This window comes from Macaca fascicularis, chromosome 8 (genome assembly GCF_037993035.2).
Source record: "Macaca fascicularis isolate 582-1 chromosome 8, T2T-MFA8v1.1".
Classification (NCBI taxonomy): Eukaryota; Metazoa; Chordata; class Mammalia; order Primates; family Cercopithecidae; genus Macaca; species Macaca fascicularis.
In genome coordinates, this window is record NC_088382.1 from 45,461,699 (window position 1) to 45,479,703 (window position 18,005).

At 39.5% G+C, this 18,005-nt stretch overlaps 1 protein-coding gene across 6 annotated transcripts in view; it reads right to left on the minus strand.

The window, feature by feature from the left end:
* The window catches only part of KAT6A (lysine acetyltransferase 6A), a 121,173-nt gene that overhangs the window by 24,158 nt on the left and 79,010 nt on the right, over positions 1 to 18,005 (minus strand). For 5 of the 6 annotated variants that reach the window (XM_045399087.3, XM_045399086.3, XM_073998719.1 and 2 more), the window contains one exon: positions 16,790 to 16,908. In XM_045399087.3, coding sequence (XP_045255022.2) covers positions 16,790 to 16,908 — 119 coding nt within the window. Of the gene's footprint in view, positions 1 to 658; positions 921 to 16,789; positions 16,909 to 18,005 lie in introns of those variants that run through there. The other variant, XM_073998720.1, reaches the window with a different exon arrangement.

The window sequence follows — 18,005 nt, forward strand, 5'->3', positions numbered from 1 at the left end:
CTTCAATTTTATACTTTAAAGACCACTAAGAGATTAGTAAAAATTCCTTGTTGGAGCATGTAGACACACACACATATTTTATAACAAAACTAAAAAGAACAGAGATTTTTATTCATTGGTTTTACACAAATTCATTTCTGAAAAAGAAGTCTCTTCACCACTTCACCATAACTCATTAGAGAACTCTCTGGTCTTTCTAACCGTTCTCTTTTATAAAAGGCCAAGGGACTTAACTCAGGTTTCATACTGGAATGTAGCCAAGTGAAACCTCAAGCTCTTCCTTAGACACCTCAAAACAAAAGACAAACATCTGTTTGTGGGATGAATTGTGTTATAACACCAACAAGTACTGGGGCTCCTCTAAATACAAAAACAAAAACAATAAAGAATACATAACACAGGGTTAAAGTAAGATTTCTTTCATTTCTCAAAACCCAAACAGAACTTTGTAAAAAGATTTTTTAACGGCTGTTCTTGAAACTACATTTTAGAATCAACTACTCTAACTCATAAAGTAGTATCTTTTCACATCTATCTTTACAACTCAAAAGTAGTAACAACAGTATAGGAAACTTTCAAAATAACCAAATACCAGAAACCAGATCTAACTTCCTGAGGCAAGGATCAGACAGAAAGCCCGAAAGTCAAAGTCAGGCACCTGCTGCAACACTGCCTGTTGTTTGACGGTGTTCCCATCAGCTGCCAGCTGCTCTTCTAGGCGGATGCCCGACGTGAAAGTGGATATCCAGTTCCAGTACAGCTGTTTGCACATCACCACAACTACGCACGTCTGTCCAGAATGGGACCTGTGGGAGGTTCCCCTCTGCCCACATCCGCCCTTAACCTTTGCACCGCGAAACGCTCCTACACATGCGCTCATGTGCCAGCCCGCCTCCACTCCCAGCTCCCCTGAGCAAGCCTCCACAGCAAGGGTGTTTCCTCTTACGAAGGTTTAAAAATTAGCAAGGCTCTCTACACAGGGAGGAAGAAATGGCTACCTAGAAACCACTCATTCCAGTCCTAACCAAAATCAAACTGTCATATCTGAACTATAAGGTTATCTTTGCTAGGTCATTTTATTTTAACATTTCAGCCAAAGTACGTTTTCGTTAAACATGTCACTTTCCAAAGCAGCAGGTGTCTAATATAACCAAGGGCACAAAATATATTTAAATGTTTAACTCAAGTTCTGCCACTTCATGTCCTCCTCATTTAAATATGCCAAATTATTTAAAAGAAGACAAACGTTCCAGGCCAGAACTGACCTTTTAATCTAAGATAACTAACAGGGAGTGGCAAGGGGGCAGATTAAATGCACTAGTAATTGGGCTAAACTAAAAGAAAACTTTATGCCTACTGCTAGATAATAAAGCTTTTATTACCGCCGGTTTATATGAAAAGATTATTACTCTTCTACAAAAAAATTAAGCTTCCATTAAATGACTCATCTAATTCCAATTTCTAACATTAAAATGCCATTCTTGTAGTATCCCCAACGCTGGATTTAGCAGGGACACCAAAATTGTGTAAATAATTTAACAATTTTTGTAAACAGAGAGCTGCTGCCTTCCCTCATCTGTCCACTGGAGCACTCTCATTTGCCCTTACCTCTCCATTCCCCATGGCGGTGCAATGTTTTGGGGGGGGGGTAACTCTTTATTATCAGCGTGAGGCTGGGAAATGTGGGGAGAAGAGATGTCTTTTTGGCATTTGAACATTTTCACACAGAAACACTATAGTAAGTAATTCCATTCATTAGGGATTAAGTTACATGATGAAAGAGATATGAAAGAACGAATTCACATGCTCCACAACAGAGAGAGTATGAATTTAAGAACTAGAGCAAATCAGCATTTGTGGAGCACCTACTGTGCTAGACTCTGACCTGAGCCTTATGTCATTACCTCCTTTGGTCCCCACAATCCATCCTTCAAAGTAGAAAACAATATACCCACTCTGCAGATGAAAAAATAAGCCTCAGAGAGGTTAAGAGGCAAAAGCACCGGGGCAGGAACGGCAAGTGAAGCATAAAGACAGAAAAGAATGACATGGGTTGAGATGTGACGGAAGTAGAGATAGCCCTCAACTAATTCCTCCCTAAATTCCCAAAGTTTGTAAGTTTTTAAAACCTGGAACTTGGTTTTCCAAAGAAATGAAGCTACAAGTCCACAAACTCTTAACCTAAAACCCTTGGACTAGAGTAGAATGTGTTTTGGAATTCTGATTTTTTCTAATTTTATAGAAGTATTAGTACATACATGTGTATAGTATATGCATGTGTATAGCCCTAGTAGGATTTGGGGCAGCACTCCATAATCAGACACACTAAAATTTCTTTAGCAAAGCATATGAATATTCACATTAACTGGCATAAGTAAGGAATATAAATAGTCTCACGTCAGGTGAGATCATGTTTTGCCAGTAACTCAGTTCAGGTCAAGTGGGACCTTATTGCAAAATGAGTTGGAAAAAAATTTCTTTCCGTTCTCCAAAGAAGATATACAGATGGTCAATAAGCTCATGAAAAGATGCTCAACATCAATAATAATTAGGAAAACGTAAATCAAACCACAATCAGATACTACTTCACACCCATTAGGATGGTTATTATTTTTAAATGTAGAACACCAGAAAATAACAGATGTTGGTGAAGATGTAGAAACATCAGAACCCTTGTCCCATTGCTGGTGGGAATATAAAATGGCACAGCTGCTGTGGAAAACAGTATGATGGTTCCTCAAAAAAGCAAACAGAATTACCACATAATCTAGCAATTCCACTGCTGAGTATAGACCCCAAAGAACTGAAAGCAGTTCTTTGTATATGGGTATCTATTTGCACACCCATGTTCATAGCAGCACTATTTACAATAATCAAAAGGTCGAAACAACCCAAGTATCCACTGACGGATGAATGGATAAACCAAATGTGGTACATACATAGAAGAGAATATTCTCCAGCCTTAAAGAGGAAGGCAATGGTCGGGCACCGGTGGCTCACTCCTGTAATCCCAGCACTTTGGGAGGCCGAGGTCACGAGGTCAAGAGATTGAGACCATCCTGGCCAACGTGGTGAAACCCCGACTCTACTAAAAATACAACAATTAGCTGGGTGTGGTGGCACGTGCCTGTAGTCCCAGCTACTCAGAAGGCTGACACAGAAGAATCGCTTGAACCCGGGAGGCAGAGGTTGCAATGAGCCAAGACTGCACCACTGCACTCCAGCCTGGGCAACAGTGCAAGACTCGGTCTTATAAAAAGAAAAAAAGAAAAAAGGAAGGCAATTCTGCCACAGACTAAAATACAGATGAACCTTGGTGACATTATGCTAAGTGAAATAGCCAGACACAAAAGGACAAATATCGTATAATTCTACTTATGGTACCTAGAGTAGACAAATTAATAAAGGCAGAAGATAGAATGATGTTTACCAGGGGCGGGGGGGGGATTGGGAGTTGTTTAATGGGTACAGAGTTCCAGTTTTGCAAGATGAAAAGGTTCTGGAAATAGATGATGGTGATGATTGCATAACAAGGTGAATGTCTTTAATGCCACCAAATTGCACACTTAAAAATGGTCTGGGGCCAGGCGCGGTGGCTCACGCCTGTAATCCCAGCACTTTGGGAGGCCGAGGTGGGCGGATCACGAGGTCAGGAGATCGAGACCATCCTGTGAATGGTGAAACCCTGTCTCTATCAAAAATACAAAAAATTAGCCGGGCGTGGTGGCAAGCGCCTGTAATCCTAGCTACTCGGGAGGCTGAGGTGGGAGAATAGCATGAACGCGGGAGGTGGAGCTTGCAGTGAGCCGAGATCGCGCCACTGCACTCCAGCCTGGACAACAGAGCAAGACTCCGTCTCAAAAAAAAAAAAAAAAAAAAAAAAAAAGGTCTGGTTAGGCCAGGTGCAGTGGCTCACGCCTGCAATCCCAGCACTTTGGAAGGCAAAGGCGGGCAGATCACGATGTCAGGAGATTGAGACCATCCTGGCTAACAGGGTGAAACCCCGTCTCTACTAAAAATACAAAAAATCAGCCAGGCATGGTGGCAGGCACCTGTAATCCCAGCTACTCGGGAGGCTGAGGCAGGAGAATGGCGCGAATCCGGGAGGCGGAGCTTGCAGTGAGCTGAGATGGCACCACTGCACTCCAGCCTGGGTGACAAGAGTAAGAATCTGTCTCAAAAAAAAAAAGAAAGAAAGAAAGAAAAGAAAAGTGTGGTTAAAATAACTTTTATGTTGCCACAATGATTTTTTTTCAAGTTTTCAGGACTCCTTAGATTTCAGGATTCTGGATATTGTGACCTGTATAAACAATGATACCTAGCTAAGCCACAAATGCTCAAGACACTATATACTACTTCTTATCTTTCCCTTTTCCTAAGCCTTTTTGCTCTACACTCAGACTTCTCTTTATCCATCTCCTTTGCTAGTTCTTTTACTATAAAATATTGACAAAAATCTAGAATTCTGTCCTCGGCCATCTTATCTTTTCCATCCGGAGGACCCATAATCCAGTGCTTCCATCAGTTTTCCACTCTCCTCATGCCCTCCTTTCTCTCTACACAGCTTAGATTCTAAGGTTTTTCCCTGTAATTCCACCCTTTGCAGAGACCTTTAACTCTCTTGCTTCTCTTCTAATTTAACAACAAAATCCTAACCCCTATTAAATTCAACTCTTCACGTAATCCAAGTTATTACCTCAATGTGAACATGGGTGGAGAAAAACAGAGAATCATGCTACCCAGTCTCACATTATACTCCTACCCACAAACCTCAAGCAGGTCCTGATGCTTCCTACTCCACTCTCCTGTTCTGAAAGACAACTGCATCCTTTCTCCTCTGCTCAAGCCTCCAACCCTGCTTATTCCACCACCTTCACTTTCAGCCAATGCTTTTGCTTCCCACTGCACTAAACTGAACAAAATCAAAAGAAAACTTCTGCAATTTTTCCCACCCACATCGGTCTGCCTCCACCTTTGTGCCACACATTCTGCCTTTCACCAATATCGTGGATAGAGATTGAGCTCCTGAGCCTACAGCTTCCCATGAGATAACATCTTCCTGCTCCCTAGCCAAAGAACATCACCCAACAGTCCCCCTCCCATCTTCTGCATCATCAGCTTTCCCTCTACCAGGGCATTCCATCAGCATACAAAGAGCTGTTATTCCTTCCATATTAAAAAAAAAAAAAAAAAAAGGGCGGGGGAGGCATGGTGGCTCACCCTGTAATCCTAGCACTTTGGGAGGCCAAGGTGGGCGGATCACAAGGTCAAGAGATTGAGACCATCCTGGCCAACATGGTGAAACCCCATCCCTACTAAAAATACAAAATACAAAAATTAGTTGGCAGTGGTGGCGTGCACCTGTAGTACCAGCTACTCAGGAGGCTGAGGCAGGCCCTTGAACCCAGGAGGCAGAGGTTGCAGTGAGCTGAGATGGTGCCACTGCACTCCAGCCTGGTGACAGAGCAAGACTGAATCTCAAAAAAAAAAAAAGGGTATCTTCTTTAGCCCTCACAGCTCTGTCCAACTCTCCCTTTCTCTGCTCCTAATTACTGTAAAAAATCTCAAAAGCTGTGGCCACATATTACTACTATAACCAATTTCTCCTTCCATTCTTTCTTGAACCCACTCCAATTATCTCTTCACCCTCCCCTGTCCCCATCATGGAAAGTTTCTCAAGATTACTTCCTTGTTGCTAAGCTGGACAGTCAATTTTCAGTTCTCATCTTACTTCGTCTATTTGCAGAATTTAAAAACTGATCCTTCCTTCTTACAACACATTCTTCACTCAGCTTCTAAGGAACTACACCTTCATGGTTTTTTTCCTACATTACTGGCCATTCCTTCTCAGTTTCTCCAATCTCTAAAAGTTGGAATAACCTAGACTCAAAGTTCTTCTCTTCTCCCTTGGTGATCTCATCTAGTCTCATTTTTCAAAAAACAACCTACTTGCTGGTGAGTCCTGAATCAAAATTTTCAGCCCAGACCTGTTCTTTGAACTCCAGAGACACATATCCCACTATCTACTTGATATCCCCTCTTGAACTGTCTTATAAGCATGTCAAGTTTAACGCATCCAAAATCAAACTCCTAAATTTTTTCCCCAAATGTGCTCTTCCTATTCCCCCATCTCAGCAGATGCAACTCCATCTTCCAACTGTGTTCTGGCATCGTCTCGGATTCCCTGCTTTCACAATGCATCAACATATCCCAATGGGTCTACCTTCAAAACATAATCGGGAATTCCAATTCCACTACTACCACCATGATCCAAAACACCACGTCTCTTACTTCAATAATTTTAAGAGTCTCCCAAAGTTCTCCCTGCTTCTATACTGCCCTCCGCCCCCTACCGCGACCCCCGCCCCGCCCCAATCTACACAGGAGCCAGAGTAATCCTGTTAAAACCAAAGTCACTCTTCTGCTCAAAACCCTCCCAGGGTTCCTATCTCATTCAGAGTAAAAGTAAAAGTCCTTACAACAGCCAAGAAGACCCTACAAAAGCCAGCCTTCCGTTACCTTTCTGTCCTTGCCATCTGCTATTTTGAGCCTTACCTGGTTCTAATCACTTTGGCTTCCTTGTGCTTCTTTGATCATGCACAAATCGTGACTCGGGGTCTTTGCATTTCCTGTTCCTATGCCTGGAATGCTATTCCCCCGTTACCTACATGTTTCATCTCCTCACCTCCTTCAGGTTTTTGCTAAATGTCAGAGAGACAGTCCCCAACCAACCAATTTAACATTGCACACATTAATCCTCTCCCTCTGAATTCTCCCTCTTCCTCCCCTGCTTTTTCTCCATAACACTACCACATGGCATACCATTTATTTTACCCCATTCCAACCCAAACTAAACTGTTAGCTCCCAAGAGTAAGGAATTTTTTTTTTTAATGTTTTGTTCACTGCTAAATCTCTAGTGTTTGGAACATGGTAACCAGTAATCAGTTATATTTATTATTAGATAAATATAATCCAAGACAAAAACTTTATCAACAATCACCTGTGTGCTGGTAACATGGCAAATCTCCTACCCAAGGTCTCCTGTATATACATGTACACAGCCGTCTACCAAAGTTCTCCACTTTAGATTTCACACAGTCCCACACCTATGTAAGCATGGTCTCTTCTTCCATCTAAATATGCTCCTCTTCCTATATTCCTACATGTAATATCATCATCTACTCCAAATAGAACACTGGAAGACCTACTTGGTTCTGCCCTCTCCTTCAATCCTAACTCCCAATCCAACAGTAGTCTTTTCCATTCTTTCTTAAGTCTTTCTCAAAATGATTATCTATCTCTGTCTCCTGTCTATCTCTTCTACCTTCATTTAGGCCCTAGTCACTTTTCATTTTGACTATTGTAATCATCTGACTGGTCCCTTGCTCAGGTGTTCTCCAATCCATTGCTCACAGTATCACCAGAGTTGAGTTTCTAAAATGCAAATATGTCATCCACTTTTTAGAAATTCTTTAGCAGTTCCCCAAGAGCTATTTAGCTACTATTTAACTACTTTAAAGAACTACTTTACCTACAAGATTAAGTAAAAACTCTTAATATGAAACACAACATCTTCATGATCTAGTACCTTTCCAATCTCATCTCTTGTTTGAACTCCAACCAACTACACACAGCTCCAAGAATATAAGATTTCTCACACCCAAACTTTCTACTAGAAATGCCTTCTCACTCTTCTCCAATAGTAAACTCTTACTCATCCCTTCAACACCCTACACAAATGTCACCTCCTCTACGAAGACTTAAAATTGTAGTTAACCACAATAACTAAAAATAGAACAATAACATCCCTAGATGTCTTCGTGTTCATTCTCACTGTAACTTATGTATATCTCCATAGTAATACTGTATCATAAATTAAGCAGTTAAGAATTAAGGCCATGGTGTCACAATACCAGAGTTCAAATATTGACTCTGAAACTTACCAATTTATAACTCTAGGTAAAATAATCCTTCTAATGTTTCTGTTTCTTCATTTGTAAAATAAGGCCAAGTAATTAATAACAAAGTTGCATTAAATGAAACAAATATATAATGCTGAATATAGTATTTGGCATATAGTAAGAGGGTTATCTATTACTAACCACATGGCTTTAATTACTCATTTATTCAATAGTCCCCCTTATCCACCCACTGGGAATACACTGTTCCAAAACCCACAGTGAATGCCTGAAAATTGCAGACACTATTAAATGTTATACAAGTTGAGTATACCTAATCTGAAAATCTGAAACCTGAAATGCTGCAAAATCTGAAACGTTTTGAGCACTAATGACACTCAAACGAAATGCTCATTAGAACACTGCAGATTTTGAATTCAGGATGCTCAACTGCTAAGCATATGATGCAAATACTCCAAAATTTGGGGGAAAAAAATTCAAAATCCAAAACACTTCTGGTGCCAAGCATTTTGGATAAGGGATATTCAACCTGTATATACTATGTTTTTTCTTATACATCCATACCTATGATAATGTTTAATTTATAGATTAGGCACAGAAAGAGATTAACAACAATAACTAAAAATAGGACAATTACAACGACGTACTGTAATAAAAGTTACGCGAATTGTGGTCTGTCTCAAAATATCCTACTGCACAGTATGCACCCTTCTGATGATGAGGAGGAGGAGGAGGAGATAATGATGATAATAAAATTCAGACCTTGGCTAACCAAGGGTAACTGAAACCATGGAAAGCAAAACCACAGATAAAAGGGGGATTAGGAGATAGGGTGATTATTGGCCAATCAGATCAACAAATATTTGAGGACTTACTACATGAGATAGGGTGATTATTGGCCCATCATATCAACAAATATTTGAGGACTTACTACATGCAAGTCACACTGTGGAGATGATATAGAAAACATAGTATATGCCCATAAAGGTGTTGTAAGACAGGCAGTCCTTGTTTTTGATGGCACTGTGTTAATGGAAACAGGTACACATCAGAATTGTGTCCTTGCTTCTGAGGTGACAGATTTGACTTTAGTTCTGATATGCATGGGTTTTGTGTGTGTGTTGTAATGAAACTTTATTTACGAACACTGACATTTTTCACATAATTTTCACATGTCCCTAAATATTATTCTTTTTATTTTTGTTCAACTATTTAAACGGCAGGTCATACAAAACAGGCTGTGGATGGGACTGGGCCACAGGCCATATTTTGCCAACCCTAACACAAGTGAAGCAGTTTCTAAGCTGTATCTATGCCCTCAAAAATGACTTTCTGCATTACCTTTATGAGTCTTTTTATTATTCAAAACATCCTCTTATCTAGCCAAGATGAACTTTCCCAGCTGGCTTAAAACCACTTTCTTTATTACAGTAAGTCAGAGAACCTGGAAGTCATCTTTGATCATCTCCTGTTCCTTCAATCTACCTTAGTTAGATAAGCATGGGTTTCAGTTAACATCACACCATGCAAAGTGAGGAATGGCTGGAGTTTAGTTTGAGATAAAACAGGGTGGAACATCTGTTGGGCAATGGTAAGTAATACATTGAATTACTAGTATTAAGCTGCATTTTGGAGGGTTTTGAAAGCTAGTAACAAGATGTTAGTTTCAGCATGACAGGATTTTAAGGTACCCCCATGACATCTTTTTGCTGTTGTTTAAGTGATTTCTCTTTGATATTGCTGAAAGTAGGCATGGGAAGTGGGGGGATGTTTAGTGTGTTAAAGTACCCATTAAACTAAGTCACATATTAAAGGCTGCATAGATGTATTCTTAGTTCACTGGATAATTTAGTACAACTTTACTTATTAAGATAGTAGTTAAGAGCCTGGGAACTAGAAAAAGCTAGCACAGTTCAAATCCTATCTCACTGAGTCAACTTAGTTGGGCAAGTCACTATTAGATTTGTTGAAAAGATTAAACGAGTTGATATTTGCACAGAACTCAGAGCACTATGCCATTCACGCAGTGAGTGCCAGATAAATGTGAGTTTCTGCTTGCTATCTCAGTGGCAGGTTCTTGGAATACACAGATAATATATCTTTGCCCTCCAGCTACAATTATTTATAGGAGTCTCCCCTTATCCCCAGCTTTGCTTTCCGCGGTACTAGTTATCTGTCGTCAGCCTCAATGCAAATTTTATCATCTGACACCGTCAGAAGAGTGAGTACAGTACAATAGCACACTAAGAGATTTAGAGACCACATTCACATAACTTTTATTACAGTATACTGTTAAAATTGTTTTATTATTAATATTTTATTATGCCTAATTTATAAATTAAACTTTAGCATAGGTATGTATGTATAGGAAAAAACACAATACAGTACATACAGGGTTCAGTACAGTCCCCAGTTTCAGGCATCTACTGGGGATCTTGGAGCGTATCACTGGTGGATAAGCAGGGACTTCTGTATAGTAGTCATTTCTTCCTCAAAGCTGAAGTTAATGTTGTTTACTCCACCTGATAGGCCCTAGTTCTCTCCATCTACCTAAATCCTCATCATTCCTGAGGCCTGCTGCTTCTGTGATCATCTCAGATTGCACCAATTCTCACACATTTTAGTATACTGTGAACATATGAGACAAGTCTGAATTATTTAATACAGCAATGCACTATGTTTCATTGGTACTCTAAGCTACTGTCTGCTGTGTATCTTCCTAAGCACCTTTACCTACCTGCATTTAGCACATGCCTAATGATTTTGCTACTCCCATAACATCCTGCATACAGAATAATGCAGGATTTTACGGTGATTAAGGGTACAGAATTGGAAGTCACACAGGCCTAAGTTTTAATTTCGGCTGCACTATTACTAGCATAAAAACTTACAGGAAGTCACTGAACTAAAAGTGCTGGTTTCCTCATATGTAAAATGGCATAACACCTCTACATCGTGGGGTTAATAAAGTTGTTGAACCTAGCTTACTATATTTTTAATAATGATTTAATTCTTCAAGCAAAGAAGAAATTTTAATAACCCACACGGATTTCAAAAATGCTCTGAAACTTCCCAGAACCACACAAAAACCAAAGGAATCCTTCAAAATCAGAAAGCATTAAAATTCGTATGAAAATACAATGTGCTCTTTGATATTTTATGTAAAAATCAATCTATATATTTCAAGAAGGCTGTCATGCTCCACTGGAATGAACTGAATACAAATGCTTCTTTCTACTGATAGAGCCTTTTAAGAAAAGTAATTTCTCCAAGCTCATAAGATCATAGTTGAAATAAAATTCTAGAACAAAAACCTATACTACTAAATTTTTATGCTTCCACTTTTGTATCCAGAGGTGGTTCTTTTTCATGGAAGTGTATGTTGTATAGATAATGATGGAACACAGTACCAGGCAAACTACATCCGTACTTACCCTACTGCCTGCAATAGTTTTTTTAAAAAATCAAAAGCAATGAGTGGCTGACTCCTTTTGAAATAAATCTTGCTCAACATTTCAATTATCTTTGACTTAGATAATGTTCCATGCAAAGTTTGATTATTCAAGATAGTCCCTTCCAGACTATAAGCTCTAAGAGAACAGAAATTATGTCTTTCTGATAGCCCCTACACGTAGCATAGTTTCTAGAACATAGCAGGCATTCAATAAACAATGTGTTATTAGTTGGATGGATTCTAATATTGATTCCTTTACCATATGTCTTTTGCTGATGTTGCTGTAAGACTACCAAAGACCCTGTGATAAAATCTTCCTCCAAAATTTTTGAAACATCGGTTCAAGCAGCTTCTAAGCTATATCTATGCTCTAAAAATGACTTTCTGCACTATATTTATGAATCTTTTTATTATTCAAAATGTCCTCTAGTCAACATGAACTTTCCCAAGTAGCTTCAAATCACTTTTTTTTTTTTTTTTTTTTGAGACGGAGTCTTGCTCTGCCGCCCAGGCTGGGGTGCAGTGGCCGGTTCTCAGCTCACTGCAAGCTCTGCCTCCCAGGTTTACGCCATTCTCCTGCCTCAGCCTCCCGAGTAGCTGGGACTACAGGCGCCCGCCACCTCACCCGGCTACTTTTTTGTATTTTTTAGTAGAGACGGGGTTTCACCGTGTTAGCCAGGATGGTCTCGATCTCCTGACCTCGTGATCCGCCCGTCTCGGCCTCCCAAAGTGCTGGGATTACAGGCTTGAGCCACCGCGCCCGGCCTTCACTTTCATTATTAAGTCAGAGAACCTGGAAGTCATCTTTGATCATCTCTTGCTCCCTCAAGCTACACAGTAAACTCATCACTAAGTTCTGCTGATTCCATCTCCAACACCACCCCTCTAGTCCTAGCTAACATCTTTTCTCATCCTGATCACTGGAAAAGCCTGCAAAGTGGTTTCCCAGCTTCCACTTTTGCTTAATTCTAAACCACTCTTTATGTAGTAGCCAAGAAAAACCACTTTTTAATAAAATTTATCTTGCTGTTTGGTAAAAACCATTCAATGTCTTTCCATTGCAATTACGATAAAAACCCCAATCCTAACTTCTGGACTCAGTCTATTTCCCCAGCTTCACCTTGTGCAACTCTTTTGTTCACAGTACTTGAGTTACATTGAACTTCAGTTCCTCAAGTTTATCAACTACTTTCACTCCCTTGTATGTTTACATAGGCAGTCCCCTTGTCTCTGAAATATTCTTCTCTAGCTCTTCACTCTGCTGACTTTTGAATAATCTTTTGGAACTATGTATAAATTGTTACTTCTTCAAAAGTCTTCCCTTCTCATAAACACTCCAACCCCAATCCTCAGCACCGTAGCCCAGCCAGTCAGAATCCCTCACTGCATTCTTCTTTCCTTCCTACTATCAGTTTGTAAGTAGTTTTATTTTTATGAGTGTTTATTATCTATTTGTGAAACTAAAAGCTTCATGAAGGCAGAGTCTGTGTCTTTTTGTTTGCCCTATAGTGCTGGTACCAAAGAAGGTGCATGATGCTAATGAATAAGCCTCATGGAGAAGTAGCAACATCATCAGAATTTCAGGGCACTGCCAACAAGAATAAGCATGAATTAGACTTCCAAGATCTAGCTGTTTATTTCCTTGGTGCCAACACATACACAGACAATCCTGGGTTTAATAAACTGCTAGAAAGAAACATAGGATTAGCCTGATTATCATCAATAAGCATTTACACTGTCTCCCCAAGCCTCAGCGGGGCTTAGCACCCCGTTTAACTCTCTTTGGTCATCCTTCTTGCACCTTTCTATTATTTCAACCCCTGCTCCATTTCTCCCAGAAGAAAATTTCATTCAATATCCTCCATTCATTAGGCAAGTATTTACTGAGGCTTTACTATATTCCAAGTACTCAGTAGACAGCAGTGACCAAAAAGAAAGTCCTCGTTCTCAAGGCACTTACATTCTAGAAATAAAAAATTTAAATTCAAGAGGTGATAGGTACTATGCAGAAAAAGCAGGCATGTCAGGGGATAGAGGGACCAAATGGGCTGTAAGCTATCTTCGTGTGGGAGTCAAGACAAATGGAATGGGCAGTGAACCTACCAAATCACTGACTCTAGAGGAAGGGCCATCGAGGCAAGGTGCAGCAACTGCAAAGGCCCAAGGCAGGCGTGCTTGGTGTGTCTGAGGAAGAGGCAGCGGCTGTGGCTGGAGTAGCCTGAGAGCAAGAAGAGCAGCCAAAGAGGGAGGCAGGCACAAGATCATATACAGCCTTGGAGATGAGAGAACAGACTGTTTTTGTTTGTTTGTTTGTTTGTTTGTTTTATTCTAAAGAAGACTGAAAGACATGAAAGGTTTTCTGAGCAAGGGAGTAGTATAATCCAACTTACGTCTGAAAATAATTACCCTGGCCCCCGTGTAAATAAAATAGAAAGTGGGGTAGGGGCAAAAGCAGAAGCAAGTTTAGTCTGGAGGCAATTATAGCAGCCTGAGCCAGCGATGACAGTGGGTTGGCAGTAGCAAATACAGACATATTCTGAAGGCAGAACCATTAGGATTTGCTGATGGACTGAAAGTGAAGTATGACAGAGAAAAAAAAATCAAGATGACATCTCTGTGGCCCTAAGCAAGTACAGGACAGAGCTACCATTTACTCTCGTTTACCACTAAAAGCCAGGATCTATGTTGTAGCCCAACAGTAAGAGCCTAGAACATCTTGCTATGGCCAGAAGTAAATAAAAATGATGATGATGTGTTAAAAGGACACAGGAGCTTCTAGAAAGGAGTTCCCCTCTGCCTAAATCTGGAACAACTTAAGCATCAAAATAAACACTAATAGCAATGGATTATAACCCATAAAATAATCTATGAGTTTAAATAAAATGAATAAATAGGAAGAAGAAAAAGCTTCTTCTTACAGTAGAATGCCAATTAATAAATGCCAAAGAAATGATTGAACTAGAAAATAATGTTTGGCCACCAACAAAGCAAATGATTCAGGCAAGAATCATCTCTGGATGCTAAATGTGGTAGATAAAAGTTTGATAAAAAACAGGATATTTGCATTTCTGTCTCAAAGTATGTCCCAAGATATTTAATTATAGCTAGAAAGTAATAATGTTAGAGAAGAAACATGGACACCACCTAAACCAGGTGGTCACTGTTAGCAGCACTTGTGATGAGAACTTGGATATTACATGCCTTCTGATGTGACACACTGAGGAGGACACAGCACACCTGTGGAATTTTCTAAGCATGAAAAATAAAACAAGCTCAAAGTGATGACATTCTATAAAATAAATAACCTGTGCACTTCAAAACTGTCAAGGTCATGAAAGATAAAGACTGAGGAACTGTTCCCAATTGGAAGGAGACTTAGAGAGACGTGATAACTAAATTAGATAATAGTACTTCATTTGTGTTAAATTCCTGATTTGACGACTGGACCATGGTCATGTATGAGAACATTTTTGTTTTTAGGAAATATACATAAATAATTAGGAGTAAAGGGATATTAACATTATGTCTGCAACTTACTCGGGGGAGGAAAAAAAACAATTCTTTCAGTCAGGAAGAACATAATTACTGCCTTCTTTCAGTTCCCACTGAAGTCCATGTAGATTTCTACTAGAGTACCTATAACAACATACTAGCAGGAAAGGAAACAAGCTTTGAGGGCAACTTGCTCAAAGCAGAAGTTAGTAAACGACAGACCAAGACTTGAACCCAGGTCCACCTGACTCAAAGCTAATATTTTGTTAAATCATAATACAGCAGAATGCTGAGTAAATGTGTACTGAGTATTTGTACTGCTGTTTTATATTTTCAAAAGTACTCACACAATGACTGACATCAACAGTCTATTCACCACCATTGGGTCTCTTAATACAAAGAGTTTTCCCTAGAATCTTCGGCATCAGCCTTAGAATTTTTTTTTTTTTCTGAGATGGAGTCTCACCCTGTTGCCCAGACTGGAGTGGTGTGGCATGATCTCGGCTCACTGCAACCTCCACCTCCTGGGTTCAAACGATTCTTCTGCCTCCGCCTCCCGAGTAGCTGAGACTACAGGCATGTGTCACCATGCCTGGCTAATTTTTGTATTTTTAGCAGACGGGGTTTCACAATGCTGGCCAGGCTGGTCTCGAACTCCTGACCTTGTGATCCACCCGCCTCGGCCTCCCAAAGTGCTGGGAGTACAGGAGTGAGCCAGCCACTGCACCCAGCCTAGAAATCCTTTTCAAGATAAGAGATAGAGAACTTGGCTTACATGGTACATTTGCTGGTGGCAAAGAAGGAAAAGACAAAAAATAAATGAACATAATCTGGAAGAGCCTTTATGATCCAGCCCCTGCACTTTTCCAACACCACCTCCTGACATTCTCCACACCCTATATTCTTTATCCTGAGCCATTTTAATTCCCACAATTAAGCATGTTTTCCCTTATCTTCAAGTCTATTCCATCTTCACTTCTGTTCCTTCTGATTATATAAGAACCAACTCTCTACATATCCCTTTAAGGGATATGCACAACTCCTACATATCCTTTAAGGCCCCTCAATGAATCCTCCTCTGACCTCCCCAGGCAGAAGTAGAAGCTGGCTTCCCTATTCTCCCAAAACACGAAGTATTCTATAATTGAACTTTTCATGTTAATGACATTATTTATTCAGAAATCTCTCGTATAGTTCAGGGAAAGAATTCAGTCATTCACTGGCATCTCCAGCATCTGGCACATAGACTCTTTGCCTATATAATCTTGCCATGTGTCAAAGAATTGCAATTTTTTTTTTTTTTTTTTAAAGACAGGGTCTCACTGTCACCCAGGCTGGAGTACAGTGGCATGATCTCAGCTCACTGCAACCTCCACTTCCTCAACTCAAGCAATTCTCCTGCCTCAGCCTCCTAAATAGCTGTGACTACAGTTGTACACCACCATGCCTGGCTAATTTTTCTATTTTTTGTAGAGATGGGGTTTCGCCATGTTGCCCTAGCTGGTCTCGAACTCCCGGACTCAAGCAATCCACCCACCCTGGCAAAGTGCTAGGATTACAGGCATGAAATATTTCTTGAATTAATAAATATGGGTGCTTTATTATCACTCATGAGAAGCTTGTCTTTTGTTTGTTTTTGGTCAAATCCCAAATTCTTCATACAGTAAGACAAAAATAAACCAAGCTTATTTAGTACTGATAGTCAAAGCCTAGTCAAAGCCATGTGCTTATCTGCAAAACCAAAGCAGTTTTCATGGGTTTGAAAGGAATATTATAACCAGCAGAACTACATATACACACAAACCACCGCTATTCTGAGACTAGGCAAACTGCTGTTAGTGCTTAGCCCATAATGTAATTAATCTGCTGTTTCTCAGCCATGAACAAGTTGCTTGATTGTCCAACCTGAATATCCAACTTTACCTGCAGTGCTTGTTCTTGGATATCACGAAATAATTCCATATCTTTCTCAGTCATGATTTCCTGGCTCCCAAAAAGTCGCTCCTCATTTTCTTGTTTGCCATCCCAGCCATCCTGATTGTCTGCATATAAAAAAAGAGCTCACATGTTAACTATCCTCAGATTAATACATGAACTAGAAAAAATTTCAAGTATTTATTTAAATTTGAATAACTTAATATATAACAAAGAAGAATATAGCATTAAATTGACTCCTAGAAGAATACTACTCAATAAATAATATTTATGTATTAAATCTGCCTTATAGTGGAAATCCTGAATTGTCTTAAAGCTTCCTAAAAATATTATATAACTAAATTTAAATTTCATTAAAAGATTTTAATACACAGAAAGGCAGACAGAAAAATGGTATAAGGATTATAAATTTCATTTTGAAACAGTATAAATTTGACACTTTTAGTATAGGTTTAATGTATTAATGTTCAAAAAAACCTCTTGAGCTACCTTAACTGATGTCAGAAGTGCTAACTCCCATCACATTCTGGGTGCCCTTTTAAAGCACAAACTCCACAAACCTGAGGATAACAGATGATAATCATCTGGGTAAATATGAAAACGTATGATAATTATCTACAAAATGATGGAACTTCCTCAAGTGGGCAAAAAACCAGTGAAAAGAGTTATTTGGGAATTATGCAGATCATTATCCTTTGCAGTTGAAGATGACACTGCTGATGGGCTCATTTGCTCTTTTTATGAGTATGGCTGAAAAGACCAATTGGTGACAGTTCTTCTCAAGTCAACTGCCCATATAGGCCATCTATTATTAACCTAACACAAGAAGAAAAAGGTCAAGGACTCACTGTTGACAACATTCCCAAACTGGAAGAAAAAAGTACAGTCTAAAGGTACTATGTGACTTTAACGCCCCCTAGTGCATGATGCAGGCACCTCTCTAATACAGCATTCGGTAGTTAAACTTTATAATTCATAAAGAAAATGACAGAGCCTATTAAAGCAAATGCTCACACCACTGCCTAAAATTCAATATTGGTTCTCCATATACTTGATACATTTGCTCTAACAATTTCTATTTCAAAAGCTTTCTAGTAATTTTTCTAATAAACCATCTCCAGTACAAAAGGTTAATTCAAAAATGTCTTTCATTAGGATTTACTTTGAGATTCTTTCCAAGTTTAAACGGATTGCATATTTTCTT